This window comes from Prionailurus viverrinus, chromosome E2, assembly GCF_022837055.1.
Source record: "Prionailurus viverrinus isolate Anna chromosome E2, UM_Priviv_1.0, whole genome shotgun sequence".
NCBI classification, from domain to species: domain Eukaryota; kingdom Metazoa; phylum Chordata; class Mammalia; order Carnivora; family Felidae; genus Prionailurus; species Prionailurus viverrinus.
In genome coordinates, this window is record NC_062575.1 from 53,569,472 (window position 1) to 53,585,885 (window position 16,414).

The window sequence follows — 16,414 nt, forward strand, 5'->3', positions numbered from 1 at the left end:
TCCAGAGGGCTGACTTTCTGATTAAGTGCTCGCTGACCATAGCTGCAATGTGAACGCCTGGTTAGGCAATTGACTGCCCCAAGAGGGTAGATTCAACCGACTGACTTACACATAATATCATCCTGTCTACACTAAAGCAGTTTGAAGTGAATTAAAGCCATCATAACAAGGAGGGGAGAGGAACCCGGCTTTATGGGTCCTCAGGGAGCAAGAGCCCAGTCTTCTTGCCAGTGAGAACTCTTATTTGCATACATGAATAATATAGCGGAAAGGAAGCAATGGGAGTCCAAGGTGGAAGATGGAGTCGGGGCTCAGGACTCCTCCAGTAGATGGAGAAAACTGGCTTCGTACAGAACTACAACTCCCAGGAGGCCTTGCCGCCGCTCCGCAGAAAAGCGCCGCAAAGTCACGCGAAGGGTGTACTTTCTCCGAATCCGCAAGCCTCGGTCGCTAGGCTAGGACTCCTTTCCCTTAGTTCTCCTTCACCCTCTCCCCGCCGCCCTCTCTAATTGGTGAGCTCGGAGGTTTCCAAGGCAACCGTGCAGCCGAGCGGATCTCAGAAGAAGGAAACCGCAACCCGGAAGTGACGTCCTCCCTGCGCGCCGGCGGAGAGAGGCTTCGAAGATGGCGGCGCGCAAGGGGAGGCGGCGCACGTGTGGGACCGGGGAACCCATGGAGGCCGAGTCCAGCGACGCAAGGACCGAAGGCCCGGCCCAGGTCTACTTGCCCGGGCGGGGACCGCCGCTCCGCGAAGGAGAGGAGCTGGTCATGGACGAGGAGGCTTACGTGCTGTACCACCGAGCGCAGACTGGTAGGGCCGGGCACCAGGACTCCTGGGTCCCGAGGAGGAAGGGGACTGGAATCCTGACTCCCGAGCGGGTCTGGTCCGGAGTCTTTAACTTACGAGGCACTCTGAGAGAGAAGACTGGGCTCTAAGACGGATGAAAACTTCACACGCGAGGGGGGGGGCTGAGATCTCTGTCCCGTTCTAATTTTGCGACCTCTCTTTTTATCCCGAGGCGCCCCCTGTCTTAGCTTCGACATAGTCCGGGATCATCTGGGAGACAGCCGGACAGAGCTTCCTCTTACACTTTACCTGTGCGCTGGGACCCAGGCGGAGAGCGCCCAGAGCAACAGGTGAGTGAAGTCTGAGGTGTTCCTAGGACCAGGAGTCTGAACCCCCAGCTCCCTCTTCCCCAGGACCTAGAAATCGAGGTTTCCGGCTTCTCTCTGAGTATCCTGGCATCCCGTGCCTCACCCACCCCACGCTTTCCCCCAGACTGATGATGCTTCGGATGCATAATCTGCATGGGACAAAACCCCCGCCATCGGAGGGCAGCGATGAGGAGGAGGAGGAGGAGGAAGATGAAGAGGAGGAAGAGGAGCGGAAGCCTCAGCTGGAGCTGGCTATGGTGCCCCACTATGGCGGCATCAACCGAGTCCGGGTAGATACAGACCCAGGAGCCTGCTCTACATTGTCTGACCTCCAACCCCAACCCCCTTGTCCATGCCTTCCAGCGTTTAGGAAAGTATCTGGCATGTATGTTTATATGCATTGGCTCGTGTACGTCTTAGCCGCCGTCATTATGGTCGCCATGTGCTAGAAGCAACACGGGGCGAGTTTTTATGTTCTTTCCTCTTCTGCGAAATGGCGAAGGTTACAAAGCTGGCCTGATGGAGTTGACGTGAGGCTACAATGGGACGGCGTCCGGTTATTTCAGGTGCCCAGAGACAGCACCTGGGTGTAGTGTGACACATGTTTTGTGTTATTGCTCAGGAAATGTCCTGGGCTGTGGGGCCGCTTTCGTGATCGCGCTGCTGTGTGAATTACACGAGACGACGTATGAACGGCACTCAGGGCAGTGCTTGGCCCACAGCCCTTGCTGTGGGTCCCCATTATATCATTACCGCGTTTTAGGCATTGTTCTATGCCCTGGGGATTTCACGGAGCGAAAGTTCTCTGGCTTCATGAAACGTAATGCTAGCGGGGGAAGGGAACAAGAAGAAACTAAGGAAATGTGCAGTGCGTCCTCATAGAGAAGAGGAAAAGCAAGGTAAGGGAATTAGGACGTTTCTGGAGCGGGTTTGCTGTTTTACATAGTGCGGTCAGGGTCAGGAAAGTATTTGTGATAAGGTGCCATTTGAATAGAGACTCACAGGAAGTGAGGGAGTGAACCAAAGATCTCTGTCGGGAAAGGGTTTGTAGGCAGAGGAAACACAGGTGCAAAGGCCCTGGGGCAAACGTGTCACGTTTGAGGAATTGCGAGGGAAAACGGGGAGACCAGTGCAGCTGCTAGAGCAAATGGACGAGAGGGAGAGTGACAGCATGTTGGGGGTTGACACAGAGGAGGTGATGGGTTGTGGAGGGCTTGTAGGCCGTACCTGTTAGGGTAAGGACTTGGCTTTACTTGGGGAGAAATTGGGAGCCACGGGAGGGTTTAGAGCGGAGGACAGTTGGGGTCTGACTTGTGTTTGAAAGAGATCCCCCTGAGTGCTGTGTGGAGAACAGACCGCACGGAGGCAAGGGCAGAAGTGTCGTCCCACGGGGAGGCCATCACGCAGGGGGAAGGATGACAGGAGTAGCCAGGAGTGACGACAGTAGAGGTAGTGAGAAGGGCTTGGAAGTGATGTGGGTTTTGAGTGTAGCTAGCGCGGGGTGGCCGTGAGGACAAGTCAGTGAGTCCTAGGGCTCGGGGCCTGAGATGGGGAACCCCGGGGAGGAGGAGCTTGTAGACGGCGATTAGGAGCTTGGCTTTGGCCGTGTGAGGTTTGAACGGTCGGTGTCGATAGGAGTCTGGAGCCCAGAGAGGTCAGGGCTTGGGGCTACTGGAAACCTTGAGGCTGGACGAGATCTCCTAGCGAGCAGACGGAGGCAAAGAGACCCAAGGACTTGAGGCCTGGGACCCACCGACATTTAGCAAGTTACAAAGACTGGTAGTCTGGGGCGCCCGGGTGGCTCAGTCGGTAGAGCATCCCAACTCTTGATTTCGGCTCAGGTCATGATCCCAGCGTCGTGGGATTCTCTCCCTCCCTCTGCCCCTCTCCCCTGCTTACGCTCTTTCTCTCTCTCAAAAAACAAAAACAACAACAAAAAAAACGGGGTACCCTGAACACCCTTTCAGGGGTTGCTGGGGCCTCTGGAAGGAGTTTGCGGCCTCACCATCACTGCTGCCCAGTGTGGGCAGTTGTCCCAGGTACCAAGCCGGTCCTGCAGGCTGTCGTTTTCTTCCCTGCAAAGGTTTCTGGGAGCCAGGCGCCCAGCTGTGGGAGGACGGGGGTCCTGAGGACCTGCAGGTCCGTTTCTCAGGGATGCCAGGAGCTGTGGTCACCACCACCCTGAGCCTCCCGTCCCTCCTGCCTCCCTCTCCCTTCTCCTTCCCCCGCCCCCCCACCCCCCACAGGTGTCCTGGCTGGGCGACGAGCCGGTGGCCGCTGTGTGGTCAGAAAAGGGCCAGGTGGAGGTGTTTGCACTGCGGCGGCTGCTGCAGGTGGTACATGACCCACAGGCCCTGGCGACCTTCCTCCGGGACGAGCAGGCCCGGGTGAAGCCCATCTTTGCCTTCGCTGGCCACATGGGAGAGGGCTTTGCGCTGGACTGGTCCCCCCGTGTGTCTGGTGGGTGTCCCTGGGGTGCAGGGAATCGGCCCTGGGTGGGGCAGGGGTGGGAGGGCAGGGGGTCTGTAGGAAGGGGTGGGTGCTGAGACTATCGGGAGAAGAGGGGGCGCGGGGCCAGCCGGGGCCAGCCGGTTTCCTGACTCCTGTCTCCAGGGCGCCTGCTGACTGGTGACTGTCAGAAGAACATCCACCTCTGGACGCCTGTGGACGGCGGCTCCTGGCACGTGGACCAGCGGCCATTCGTGGGCCACACGCGCTCTGTGGAGGACCTTCAGTGGTCCCCGACTGAGGACACGGTGAGGGCGGGCTGGGGGTCTGACTCCTGGGTCTTGTAAGAGGGGGGGACTGGGGCTAGATCCTAATGGGGTGGGGGCAGAACACAGAAAAAGAGAGCAGGGGCGCCTGGGAGGGGCTCAGTCGGCTGAGCGTCCAGCTTCGGCTCAGGTCTTGATCTCACGGTTCGTGGGTTCGAGCCCCATGTTGGGCTTGCTGCTGTCAGCACCCAGCCTGCTTCGGATCCTCTGTCTCCCCCCCACCCCCACCCCCCCGTGCCCCTACCCTGCTCGCTCACTCGCACGCGCGTGTGCTCTGTCTCTCTCTCTCTCTCTCTGTCTCTCTGTCTCTCCCTCTCCGTCTCTCTCTCTCTCAAAAACAAACTTCTAAAAATAAAATAAGGGTAGCCCACCACGCGTCCCCTGGTCTCCAGAGTGGGGTGGCAGGCACACCGGGGTCACTCAGACCCCGCCCTGTCCAGGTGTTCGCCTCCTGCTCAGCTGACGCCTCCATTCGCATCTGGGACATCCGGGCCGCCCCCGGCAAGGCCTGCATGCTCACCACCGCCACCGCCCACGACGGGGACGTCAACGTCATCAGCTGGAGCCGCCGGGAGCCCTTCCTGCTTAGCGGCGGGGACGACGGGGCCCTCAAGATCTGGGACCTGCGGCAGTTCAAGGTATCTCCCCAGCTGGACGTCTGGGGCTGGAGGAGCCCCTGCTCCCGGCAGCCGCTGGGATTTGCAGGCTTCTTCCCTCGGACGGTTGTCTGCACCAGAGCCGGGAAGGCCTGTCGAGGTGGGGTGCAGATGAGGACACAGGCCCGGGGCGGCGGGGGAAGGCTGTGGCTGGCGTGGGGTCGCTCGTTCCGCCGGCTGGAGAGGTGACGGGGGACAGAAGGGGCCGGGTGGCCGCAGAGGCCGCGGTTCCCATCTACCTGCCTGGGGCGCAGCGCGGTGGGCCGTGTGGCTCGGGACTTCAGAGCCGCGAGGAGTTGTAGGCTCGTTGTTAGTAGGTTCTGTGGAATCCACTGGGAATGGGAGCCCGGATCGATCGTTACGGGGGAGGAAACTGAGGTACAGAAAGGACGGGAGCGGATAGGACGTTACCACCCGGCCGAGGATTGGCTTCGTAGAGCCGAGAGGGGTTCTGGGCAGGAGAAACTGTCTCCGGCTTCCCTGTGGACGGAGCCGGCACTTGGCGTGGCGCTGTGCCTGCCCGGGACCGCCAGGACGGAGTCTTTGTTCCCCTCCTGTAGAGCCAGCCCTGAGGAAGCTTGTAGAAGCGGTCTCCGGCCCCCAAGGAAAGCGCGTGGCCAAGTCGATTGGCCACTGGGACTTCGGAACCACTTCTCCGATTCAGAATTCCCTTTGCTTTAGCATACCGCACAAGTGCTGTTTTTCTTTTCATCGGCTGCCTCCGGAGCCTGGGAGCCATGCTTCCGCCCCCTTTAAGGCCTTCGTAGAATCAGCAGGGGGAGCGCTTTGAGAACCCTCCTCTTTTATAGGAAGGGAAACTGAGGCATGCCCAGGGAGGACCGAGGCCGGGGATCTTGTGACCTGGAGCTCGGAGGGGGTTCTTGGCAGGGGAAACCACAGCTCCCGGCAGCCCCTGAGACACTACGTCTTTATTACCGGTTCTGCTTTGCCCTCTGTCCCTTTCGGGGAATCTGGGAGTCCAGGGGAGGAGCCCGGGTGTACCCCTCCAGCGGGAGAGCGGTGAGGGCTCGGCCCGGGTCGCCCTGGGAGTCAGGCCGAGGTGCTCAGAGCCCCCGACTCCCTTCTTCCCGTAGTCTGGCTCCCCAGTGGCCACCTTCAAGCAGCACGTGGCCCCCGTGACCTCTGTCGAGTGGCACCCCCAGGACAGCGGGGTCTTTGCAGCCTCGGGCGCGGACAACCAGATCACGCAGTGGGACCTGGCCGTGGAACGGGACCCCGAGGCCGGCGACGCGGAGACGGACCCCGCGCTGGCGGACCTTCCCCAGCAGCTCCTGTTCGTGCACCAGGGGGAGACCGACCTGAAGGAGCTGCACTGGCACCCACAGTGCCCCGGGGTCCTGGTCAGCACCGCCCTGTCGGGCTTCACCGTCTTCCGCACCATCAGCGTCTGAGGAGGCCCGCCGTGCCTTCGCCTGGGGACTGGGGTCGAAGTTGGTTCCGCTGGAAGGGACGCGTTCGGATCGGTGCGCCAGCCCTCCTCCGAGAGAAGGACCCAGTTGGGCCCGTTGGCTGCCATGATGGATTCCGTTTGACTCGCTGTTCTTGGAGAGGACTCGCTTTGGTCCCGTGACCCCTCTTGCCAAAGGCTGTGCTTTGAACCGTGACTCTCAAAATAACCACTTGGTTTGCTCCGGTGACCCTTGGGGCAAAAGACTCGGTTTTGACTGGTGACCCCTCCCACCGGAAGACTTGGTTTCGCCCTGTGACCCCCTCCGTCCCCCACCTGTCGGAGGACTCTGGCCTGTTGCCCAGGTGAGCCTGGTGTGGCCTCCTGTTGCTGTGGACGCTGTAAGCCGCGGACCCGGTCTCAGCCGCGGGTCCCCCCCCCCACCCCGGGGGAGCTCAGGCACTTTACGATGGGTGGGCCACATCTGAGGGGTGGGTTCCTCTAGCAGAATCCGGTCTGGCTCTTTGTTTTCCTGCCATCAGAGTTCGGCCAGGACGTCCCAGCAGGGGACTGTGTGGGTCCTCCCTCCCTCCTGCATCCGAGGCGGGCGCTATGCAGGAAGGAAGGTCAGGGGCTCCTGAGGCAATAAAGGACCAGAATGAGACTCATCCTGCTGGCTCCTCCCTACGAAGAAGCTGGAGGAGGAGGCGGGAATCTGGCACCCAGCTGTCCGGAGGCCACCGCGCTGGGAGAGGCCACTGGGAATCCCCGCTTCGGGTCTCTTAGCCCATCGGGTGCTGTTCGGACCTGCCTGCCCCCAGTCTGATTCCGTGTGGAACTTGGTCCGGGTCTCTGGGGGGCTCCCTCCCCTGCGTCCCCCAACTTCTTAAGGCTTCGTCTCCAGGAGCCCCCCTTCATCTCTGTCCTGCCCCCGCTGGTCCCTCATCTGTGTCCCCATCTCCCCGTGTCTCCCCGCCCCCTCCCCCTTCTGTGTCTGCCACCGCGTCTCCTCTCCAGCCTGCTTGGGCTGCGGCCCAGGCGCCCTGCCTGGCCGTCCTCCCTGGCTCCCCCTCTGCGGCTCTGAGCTGGCCCCACCCCCTGCCCCCCCTCGGCCGGGCCTCTGATCCGCCTGTAGCCACAGAGGTCGGGCGCCCGGCACGAGGCCCCTGGGGCCCAGGACACACCGCTGCCCCTCAGCGCCCACAGAGGCCTCCCCGCGGCCCTGGCAGAGGATCCCCCGGCGGAGGGCATGGGGGTGGGCTGCCCCACCAGGTACGTGCCTCGGCGCAGAGGCCCCGGGCTGAGACCATCCCGCCTCCCCACCCCTCCTCGCCCGGGCCCTTCCGCCCCACGTTCCCCGTCCTCGCTGTTCCCCCGGGAAGGTCCTGCCTCACCCTCGGTGACCGATTCCAGCCCCGGAACGACCTCTCCCCCACCACCCCACTCCCAGTTCAGCGCCTCCGTCTCTGACCCCATCTCCGCTTTCTGCCTTCTCCCCCTCACCCCCACCCTCTCTTGCCCTGTCCCTGTCCGCGAGCCTGGCTCCCCAGCTCCCCGTTTCCTGAGACCTCTTCCCTGCCCGGCTGCTCCTAGTCTGCCTGTCCCTCCCACCGTGTCTCTGTCCCCTCTCTCTAGGTCTCTGGCCACCTCCCCAGGTCTCTGTGCACCCCACCACCACCACCCTGTCTCTGTCCCCTTCCCTCTGGGTGTCTGTCCCTCTCTCTCTGGGTCCCTGTACCCCCGGTGGGGCCTGTCTTCCCCTCCTTCTGGGCTCCCTCTCAGCACCCCTCCTTGTCCACTCTGAGCCTCTGCCTTGGTTCGCTCTCTGTCCCCACACACCCCGCCCCGCCCCGTCAATCTCTGCTGTCCAGACCCTGTTGGGGCGGAGGGGGACCACCCAGGGTCTTGGGCAGAGTGTGAAAATGCTGCTCTTTTGAGGGGGAGGGAGGTTGGGGGGGGGCGGAGCTCGTTGGCCCCAGATTAGACAGTGACTTTGACACCAAATTAACACACCTTAAGCCCTGCGTCTCCTTTATATGGAAACGTTAAGCTGCTCTGGCAGGTCAGGGGGAGGATGGGGGGAGGGGACTACAGGCTCTGGATCCTTTTCCTCCTGTCCTGCCTCTGCGGGGTGGGGGGTGGGCGGGGGGGACGTTGAGCCTTGTGTCCCATCCACCCTCTGAGCTGGGCCACGTTGGGTGCAGACAGGGCCCTCTGCAGGTGAAGGCCCCCGTCGACTTTGTGAACCGGGCACGGTCACCCCTGCCGCACGGGGCCGAGGGTGGGATTTAGGAGGCAGAGTCCCGGCTCAGAAAGGCTCCGGACCCAAACGGGCACCCCTCCTTCGGCACCGCGTGGGTCTGGCCAGGTCCCCGGGCCTAGTCCCCAAACCTGTGAAGCGGGGCAATGATTTGGACTTCCCAGCTTCCAGAAGAGTCCAGGTGAGGTGAGCGGCGGGGTCAGGTGGAGTCCGGTGGGCGGGCTGCAGACATCCCCTGCGCTCCTGCAAGGCCAAGGACATAGTAAGTGCTCAGGCAATAAGCGTGCCCTTGCTGAGGTTGTCTGTGGTCCGTCGCTCAGGGTTTGGCAGCTGAGAAACCTGGTTGGGAGTCCGGGGTTTCCACTCCCCAGCCGAGGGACCCGAGACAAAGGAGGGACCTCAGTGCCTCTGTTGGCTTCACTGTGAAAAGCAAAGCCTCCCGTGCCCCAGGGTTGTGGCCACAGGTGGGTGGCTGGGTATGAGAGGACCCAGTCTGGGGTCCACCTCCCCTCCCCTGACTTCGGTGGCCCCTGATGGAACCAGTGCCAAGTAGGGACTTCTGGGCCGGAGAGGGCCACAAACGCAAACGTCAGAGCCTGGCTTCAAACCTGGCCCCTTGAGCGGCTAGCCTCAGTTTCCCCTCTTCAGAAGGATGACCTCCAACTCCCAGGGTTGTCGAGAGCGAGAAAGAGTCAGGGTTGGGCTACATCATGGATGCCTGACGCAGCCAGGCCCAGTCCGCTCTATCCGACCTCCGCAGAATGGGTATGATAACCACCGGACATGGCAGAGCCGTCCAGGTGGTCATGGACAGCAGGTGCAGAGCTTAGTGAGGTGTGGGAGGGTGGTGTCGAACTTAACGTTGGCCTTCCGAGAAGCCCATGAGGCTCCCGGAGCCTGGCCCAGGGGGCACACAGTACATAGGTGCTTGGTAAATACTGCCGGTACCGATACCAAAGCGTTTAGCCCCCAGCCCAGACGGGTTCTAGAAGTCCCTCCTCCGCAGCTGCTGGGGGTGGGGTGACGAGGCCTCCAGGTCCCTGTCCCGCTCCTTCCCTCCTCTCTCCTTCACCCTATTGAGCCCCTGAGATTCCACTTCCCAGATGAGGGAGCGGAGGCTGGGGAAAGTATGCGACCTGCCCCCCAGTCCTGGAGTCAGTAAGTAGCTGAGCCGGGATTCAGCCTAGAACCGCCTGACTCGGGAGCCCAGGGTCTTTCCACAGATGAGGCTCCTGAAAGGAAGCCAGTGGTCCCAGGGCACACAGTGGGTCGGCAACCGAACCAGGATTGGGCCCTTGGTCTATGATGACTAGAAGGCCCTTCCTGACCTGGAAAAAGTCCAACTTCCCCCCATGTCACAGTTGAGGAAACTGCTCAGAAGGACTTGCCCAAGATCTGAGGGTCAGGGCTGAGCGTGGGTTTGTTTTTTGGTTTTGTTTTGTTTTGTTTTGTTTTGTTTTGTTTTGTTTTGTTTGCAACAGCTTCATTGAAATGCAATCCAGATAACGGCGCCCCCGGCTCAGGTGGTAGGGCGCGTGACTCTTAATCTCGAGGTCGTGAGTTCAAGCCCCACGTTGGGTGGAGAGATTACTCAAAAACAAGATTTGAAAAATAAAAATAGAATTCAGATAAAAACACAGTGCACACGTTCAGTGGATAACTCAGTGTTTCTTTAGTGTCTTCATGGAGTTGTGCCACCATCACCACAGTCAAATGCAGGACAGCTTCAGCACCCCCAACAGGAAAACCCGTGGCCTCTGGCTGTCACGCCCCAATCCCATCCCCATCGCCCCAGCCCTAGTTATCACTAGTCTGCAAGGTACAGATTTGTCCATCGGGACGTATAAACGAAAGTGTGCGACACGTGGTCTCCTGCACCCGGCTGGTTTCACTTAGCATGATGTTTTCGAGGTTCATCCGTGCCCCAGTGTGTCCGTGCTTCGGGTTTTGTTTTGTTTTTAATGTTTATTTATTTTTGAGAGACAGAGAGAGACAGAGCATGAGCGGGGGAGGGGCAGAGAGCAAGGGAGACACAGAACCCCAGGCAGGTTCCAGGCTCTGCACTGTCAGCACAGAGTCCGACGTGGGGGCTCGACCTCGTGAACCGCGAGATCATGACCTGAGCCCACGTCGGACGCTCAACCGACCGAGCCACCCAGGCACGACTGTTTAACCATTTAGGGGACCGCCAGGCTGTGTTTCACAGGAGGGACTCCATTTTCCATTCACCAGTAGGTAGGAGGGAGCCCACTTCATGTCCTTGCCAGTATCTGTCATCTTCCCAAGACGGTGGCGACAGTGTCTCATTGCGGCTTTGGTTTGCATTTCCCTGAAGGCTAATGACCTTGAGCACCTTTTTTTTGTGCTTTTTGTGCTTGTCTTATTGGCTCTTTGTAGATCTTTCTTAGACAAATGCCCACTCAGATACTTTGCCTATTTTTAAATCGCGTTATCTTTTTACCATTGAACTGTAACGGGTCTTTGTATATTTCAAATACAACTTTCTTAAATATAGGATTTGCAATTATTTTCTCCCCATGGCGGTTTGTCTTTCCACTGTCCCGACAGTGTCCTTTGAAGCGCAATTTGAGACAGAGACAGAGCATGAGCAAGGGAGGTTCAGAGAGAGGGGGAGACAGAATCCGAAGCAGGCTCCAGGCTCCGAGCTGTCAGCGCAGAGCCCGACACGCGGCTCGAACCCACAGACCACGAGATCATGACCTGAGCCAAAACCAAGAGTCGGACGCTCAACCGACCGAGCCACCCAGGCGCCCCTTAATTTTGATGGAACTTCCGTTCTTCCACCGTTTTTCCTTTTGCTGCCTCAGCTTTCTGAGCGGGGTTTGGAACCATCGGTGACCTCGGAGCCCGGGGCTCATCTCTCCCTGCGGACTCCACGTTGAGAAGCGGCTACCACTTTGTGGACTCTGGATTTGCTAACGCTCAAATCCTGGTTCACTCCGCTGTGGCCGTGGGCAAGTTAAACGTTCTGTGCCTCAGTTTCCTCCTCTATCAAATGGGGACGGTAACGTCCACACCGGCCTAAGGCTCAAGTATGTCGATTCGTGTCAAGCGCTCACCACGGGGTCCGGTGAGCACTGTCCAGGCGTCTGCGCCAATCATCGGGGCGCTTGCTCGAACGCCGTCACGCCTGCGGTTCTGTTGCCGTGGTCGCCCCACAAGCATCTCCTATTAATATTGTCGTTGATGCTGTCCCGTTCTGGCTTTCCAGGATATGATGTGCCCCCCCATCTGTCAGATGAGGCCGCCGAGGCGCAGGGAGCACGCCCGGCCGATGAGCCCGCCCATTCCTGGCGCCCCTGACCTTGCCTCCCGTGTGTCTCTCTCCGCAGGTTCGGGGCGCCCGCCCCCTACTAGGCCAAGTGGAGGGGGTGTCCCCGCCCAATGGGCCTGGCCAGGGCCCTGCGCCGCCTTAGCGGCGCCCTGGAGCCAGGAGAGGGCCGGGCCGGCGACGAGGAGGAGGCCGGGCCGGGGCTGTGCCGCAACGGGTGGGTGGCGTCGCCGGCGGGGCGGCGCCGCGGGCGCTTCGTCAAGAAGGACGGGCACTGCAACGTGCGCTTCGTGAACCTGGGCGGCCAGGGCGCGCGCTACCTGAGCGACCTGTTCACCACGTGCGTGGACGTGCGCTGGCGCTGGATGTGCCTGCTCTTCTCCTGCTCCTTCCTCGCCTCCTGGCTGCTCTTCGGCCTGGCCTTCTGGCTCATCGCCTCGCTGCACGGCGACCTGGCCGCGCCGCCGCCGCCCGCGCCCTGCTTCTCGCACGTGGCCAGCTTCCTGGCCGCCTTCCTCTTCGCGCTGGAGACGCAGACGTCCATCGGCTACGGCGTGCGCAGCGTCACCGAGGAGTGCCCGGCCGCCGTGGCCGCCGTCGTGCTGCAGTGCATCGCCGGCTGCGTGCTCGACGCCTTCGTCGTGGGCGCCGTCATGGCCAAGATGGCCAAGCCCAAGAAGCGCAACGAGACGCTCGTGTTCAGCGAGAACGCCGTGGTGGCGCTGCGCGACCGCCGCCTCTGCCTCATGTGGCGCGTCGGCAACCTGCGCCGCAGCCACCTGGTCGAGGCCCACGTGCGGGCCCAGCTGCTGCAGGTGGGAAGGCCAAGGCCGGGGGCGCGGGGGAGGGGCCCTGCGCGGGGGGGGGGGGGGGGGGCGGGGGGGGGAGACGTAGGCTCGAGGGCGGGGCGTACGTCGGGCCCGGAGGGCGCGTGGACTACAATTCCCAGCAGTCTCACGGGCGGGGACCCTGCTTCCCCCTCTTTGTGGACTGAGGCTCCTTCCCGGACCGGTTGTAGGCGACGTAAACCCCAGAGGGAGGTCGGTGACCAGTTCTAACTGGCGACCTGGACTGGAAACAGATCTTGAGACGCGAAGAGCTCACCGTGGGTTGAGGATGGGCTGGCCCCAGTGGGGTTGTGGGGTGTCTAGCCCTGAGAGAGCCACACCTGGGCCGTAAAGGCTCTCCACTACAATTCCCAGAAGCGTCTGTGGGCAGGGGAGGTGCCCAGAAAGGACGGTCTGAGCAGGTGATGGCGTTTTGTGGGTGGCGTCAACCGTGGTTCAGGTTAACGATAACCAGCCGACACAGTGGTACCGAGAGTAGCCTGTGTTGAGGCCAGGCCCCCGTGGGATTGTGGCAGGTGTAGGCCCCAGGGACCGCAGAGCCACGGAACACAATACTCCGTGGTCTCTGGGCCTGGGGTCCTGCAGCATTTGTGAGAGGTTTCATTCCGTATCTCAGTGGCTCAGTCTGGCCCCCAGCCTCCTGCTCAGAGGAGTAAAGGGCCGGAAAGCACCTTATCACCAAAACAACAACTACAACCCCCCTTGGCCCCTGGGGTAGCGGCTCCCTCCGGTGCCCTGAAGAAGGCGTCTTACTGTTTCTACAAGTGTGGTCAGACTGCCCAAATTCTAGGGCAGTAGTTGTCCTTGCCCGAGTAAAGACACTTAAGAACCCTGGGGTAAGGTTGGACTTCAGTCAGAGGGAGGACGGAATGATGGTGGGAACTACAACTCCCAGCAGCCTCTGGGGGCTCCTTCTCCATTGTTTGAGACTACGATTCAGGACTAGGAGGGATACTCTCTCTCCCCGAAGTCTGTGGGGTGCTGACATGGGAGGTTGGGTATGGAACCAGTCAGGGTAGGTGGGGTGAAACTACCAATACCTGGTTTGGGGACTGCATTGCCCCTACACACACACACACACACACACACACACACACACACACACACACTGGTATGGAGAGGCTTGTAGTTGGGTTGCGGGGACAGATAGCCCCAGATTGCTCGGGGGGCTGGTCCTGTGGCTCTATGCCAATATCATTCTGTCCCTCTGTCCCCTCTCTTTTTCTCTCTCGGGTTTCCATCCCCAAACCCCTTGAGTCTCTCTCCGTCTCTCTTTATTCTCTGGGTCCATGTTCCCCCCTCCCCCCCACCCCTGCCTGTTTCTCCTCCCCTTCCTCCGTTCCTTCAATCTCGCCATCTCTGTCTCCACTCATCCCTGCGCTCCCCGCCATCTGTCTTTGGCCCCTCTCTTCTCGCTGCAGCCTCGAGTGACCCCGGAGGGTGAGTACATTCCCCTGGATCACCAGGATGTGGACGTGGGCTTTGATGGCGGCACTGATCGAATCTTCCTCGTGTCTCCCATCACCATCGTGCACGAGATCGACTCCGCCAGTCCTCTGTATGAACTAGGACGTGCCGAGCTGGCCCGGGCTGACTTTGAGCTGGTGGTCATTCTTGAGGGCATGGTTGAGGCCACGGCCATGACCACACAGTGTCGCTCCTCCTACCTCCCTGGTGAGCTGCTCTGGGGCCATCGTTTTGAGCCGGTCCTCTTCCAGCGTGGCTCCCAGTACGAGGTCGACTACCGCCATTTCCACCGCACTTACGAGGTCCCAGGGACACCAGTCTGCAGCGCCAAGGAGTTGGATGAACAGGCAGAGCGGGCTTCACACAGCCCCAAGTCCAGCTTCCCCGGTTCTCTGGCTGCATTTTGTTACGAGAATGAACTTGCACTGAGCTGCTGCCAGGAGGAAGAGGAGGAGGAGGAGGCCAAGGAGGAGGACGGAGCGGAGGCAGAAGATGGCATTGCCAGCCCCCAAGTACTCACACCGACCCTGGCACTGACCCTGCCCCCGTGATGCCAGCTGGTGTCTCCCGATTTGTACCCCCTTCCCGGAAATAGCAAGGTGGAGAGAGCGAGGGTCCTCTCCTGGGATGGGGGCAGGTGTTTCCCAAGACCGACAGGCCTGCTGGGTAAATTATTAGCTGGTGAAGGTCTCCCATGCCTAGTGGGCCCACCCCAGACATACGGGATCTTAATTCCTCTGCGTTCCATGCTCCCTCTCGAGACCCCTTTATCAGCCTGATTCCCGAGTCTCCCCAGAGCTGAGGGATCCAGAATTCTGGACCACCTAAGTGGCAAAGACCGGTGGTTCTAGATTCCTCTACATGGCTGGGTTTGGTTGGTGAGCAGGGTCAGGAATCAGTGGCATATACCTCCTCCAGGGACAGCAACAGATGAAGAGTTTGTAGGTCTGGATTGACTTAAGATTCAAGGGACTGTTGCTTCTAGACTCAGTTAACCAAGCAGCAAATCACTTTTTCCTAGACCACGTTAAGGAGGGAGGGTTACGGAATGCCCCAAGAATTCAAGACCGTCTTGATTAGCCGATGACAGAAAGTTGACTGCAAGTCAAGAGAAGACCTTGTGGTTCCAGAAGGCCCAAGAGTTAAGATTCTGTGAATCTAGATTGACCGCAGAGGCAAGCGCTGGTGGTTCTAGAATAGGTTTGACCTAGAAATGCTGAGGAAATTCAAGAGTTATGTTTCTAGAATGCACAAAACAACAGAGTGTCTGTGGGTCTGGAAGGGCTAACGTGACAGACTGGGAGTCCTTGATATTAGATAACTCCAGACCCCCTGCTGTAGAACATCAAACCAAGGAGATAATCAATGCTTCTTAATGATCCACAGGTTGGTTTTTTTTTTTTTTTTTTTTTTTTTTTTTTTTTTTTTTAAAGTGCCATTCTAGAATGTCCAAAGGAATCAGGATTCTGTGTCTCTAGGTTGATCACAGAGTCAAGGAAGGAGTGGCGATTCTGGATGTCTGAGATTTGTTGGTTCCAGTTTGCCCAATGGAGTTGAGAATCTTGATGATTCTTTGTGGTTCTGTTGATGCCAAAGGGAATCAAAGCTCTGGGGAGCCAGAGTTGTCCATTATTAAAACCTGGAAAGTTCTAGTCAGCTCCTAGAACTTGGCCATTCTAGGAAGTGGACTCGGGATTTGATAGACAGCATTTCTGGGCTGACCGAGAAAGGGAGGACCCAGACGAGACCCTGGGGATAACAGGGCTGCTTGTTGGGCAGAGAGGAGAGGCCCAAGGCTGATGAGTCTACAGTGCTCTGGAATCCTGCACCTAGTGATGTGTGTCTATTTCTTAAAGACGTTATAAATATGTGTATTATATATATAATATAAATACAGATATCTATCTATATTTTCCCATGGTTCCTACAAGAGGGTTAGAAATTGAGCTTAAGCTAATTGGAATAGAGTCCTTTACAAGGATCCAGGAAGCTTTGCTCTAAATCCCAACTCTGCCACCACGTACCGTGTGACTTTGGGCAAATCACTCCCCGCTCCCCGCCTCAGTTTCCCCATCTGTAAAAATGGGGCATTGGAACTTGAAATTCTCAAAGGACCTTTCCACCGGATGATTCCTCACTTCACTGAAGGGGACGGCTAGGGGTGGGGGTGAGCGTCCTGTAGATTTCCCAGCTCCTCTTGCTGCTGGAGCGCATGGCCTTCCAGGGGCGACTGGGAGGGGAGATGCTCTTGGAGGTCAGCTCTGAACTTGGATGTGTGAATGACAGGGCAGGCTGTGGCTGAGGGCCAGAATCTCCTCCCTCTGGTCCAGCTCGGGGCTGGGGAAGGAGAAGGTCGCTCTGAATGCCGAGAGAAAGTGTGTGTTTCGGGGGAGAATTGTACCCCAGATTAAATCACTGGGAGCCCTGGTGTCTGTGAGTGTGTTTCTGGGGTGTGGTTCCTCGCTCCTGTCCTCCAACCCCCACCATACTGCTATCTACCTAAGTGCCCAGCAGGCTTCGAGCCAGCTGCAGAAGGATCCAGCGCCAGGGAGGA

The 16,414-nt window shown here is 59.4% G+C and overlaps 2 protein-coding genes across 3 annotated transcripts; both read left to right on the top strand.

Annotated features, from left to right (window-relative positions):
* Nucleotides 1-577: 577 nt before the first annotated feature.
* Nucleotides 578-6,661, top strand: GRWD1 (glutamate rich WD repeat containing 1). The gene is made up of 7 exons (XM_047835612.1): nucleotides 578-811; nucleotides 1,020-1,137; nucleotides 1,280-1,445; nucleotides 3,402-3,615; nucleotides 3,769-3,911; nucleotides 4,370-4,567; nucleotides 5,680-6,661. Exons 1-7 carry the CDS (start codon nucleotides 625-627, stop codon nucleotides 5,995-5,997), a joined length of 1,344 nt encoding a protein of 447 aa, XP_047691568.1. The 5' UTR covers nucleotides 578-624; the 3' UTR covers nucleotides 5,998-6,661.
* On the top strand, nucleotides 6,224-16,272 carry KCNJ14 (potassium inwardly rectifying channel subfamily J member 14). Of its 2 annotated transcripts, none has more exons than XM_047835614.1 (3): nucleotides 6,224-6,358; nucleotides 11,607-12,360; nucleotides 13,815-16,272. In XM_047835614.1, exons 2-3 carry the CDS (start codon nucleotides 11,659-11,661, stop codon nucleotides 14,409-14,411), a joined length of 1,299 nt encoding a protein of 432 aa, XP_047691570.1. In that variant the 5' UTR covers nucleotides 6,224-6,358; nucleotides 11,607-11,658; the 3' UTR covers nucleotides 14,412-16,272. The 2 variants fall into 2 exon arrangements, with proteins under 2 accessions (XP_047691570.1, XP_047691569.1); XM_047835613.1 differs by lacking the exon at nucleotides 6,224-6,358 and adding an exon at nucleotides 6,805-7,265.
* The last annotated feature ends 142 nt before the right edge of the window (nucleotides 16,273-16,414 follow it).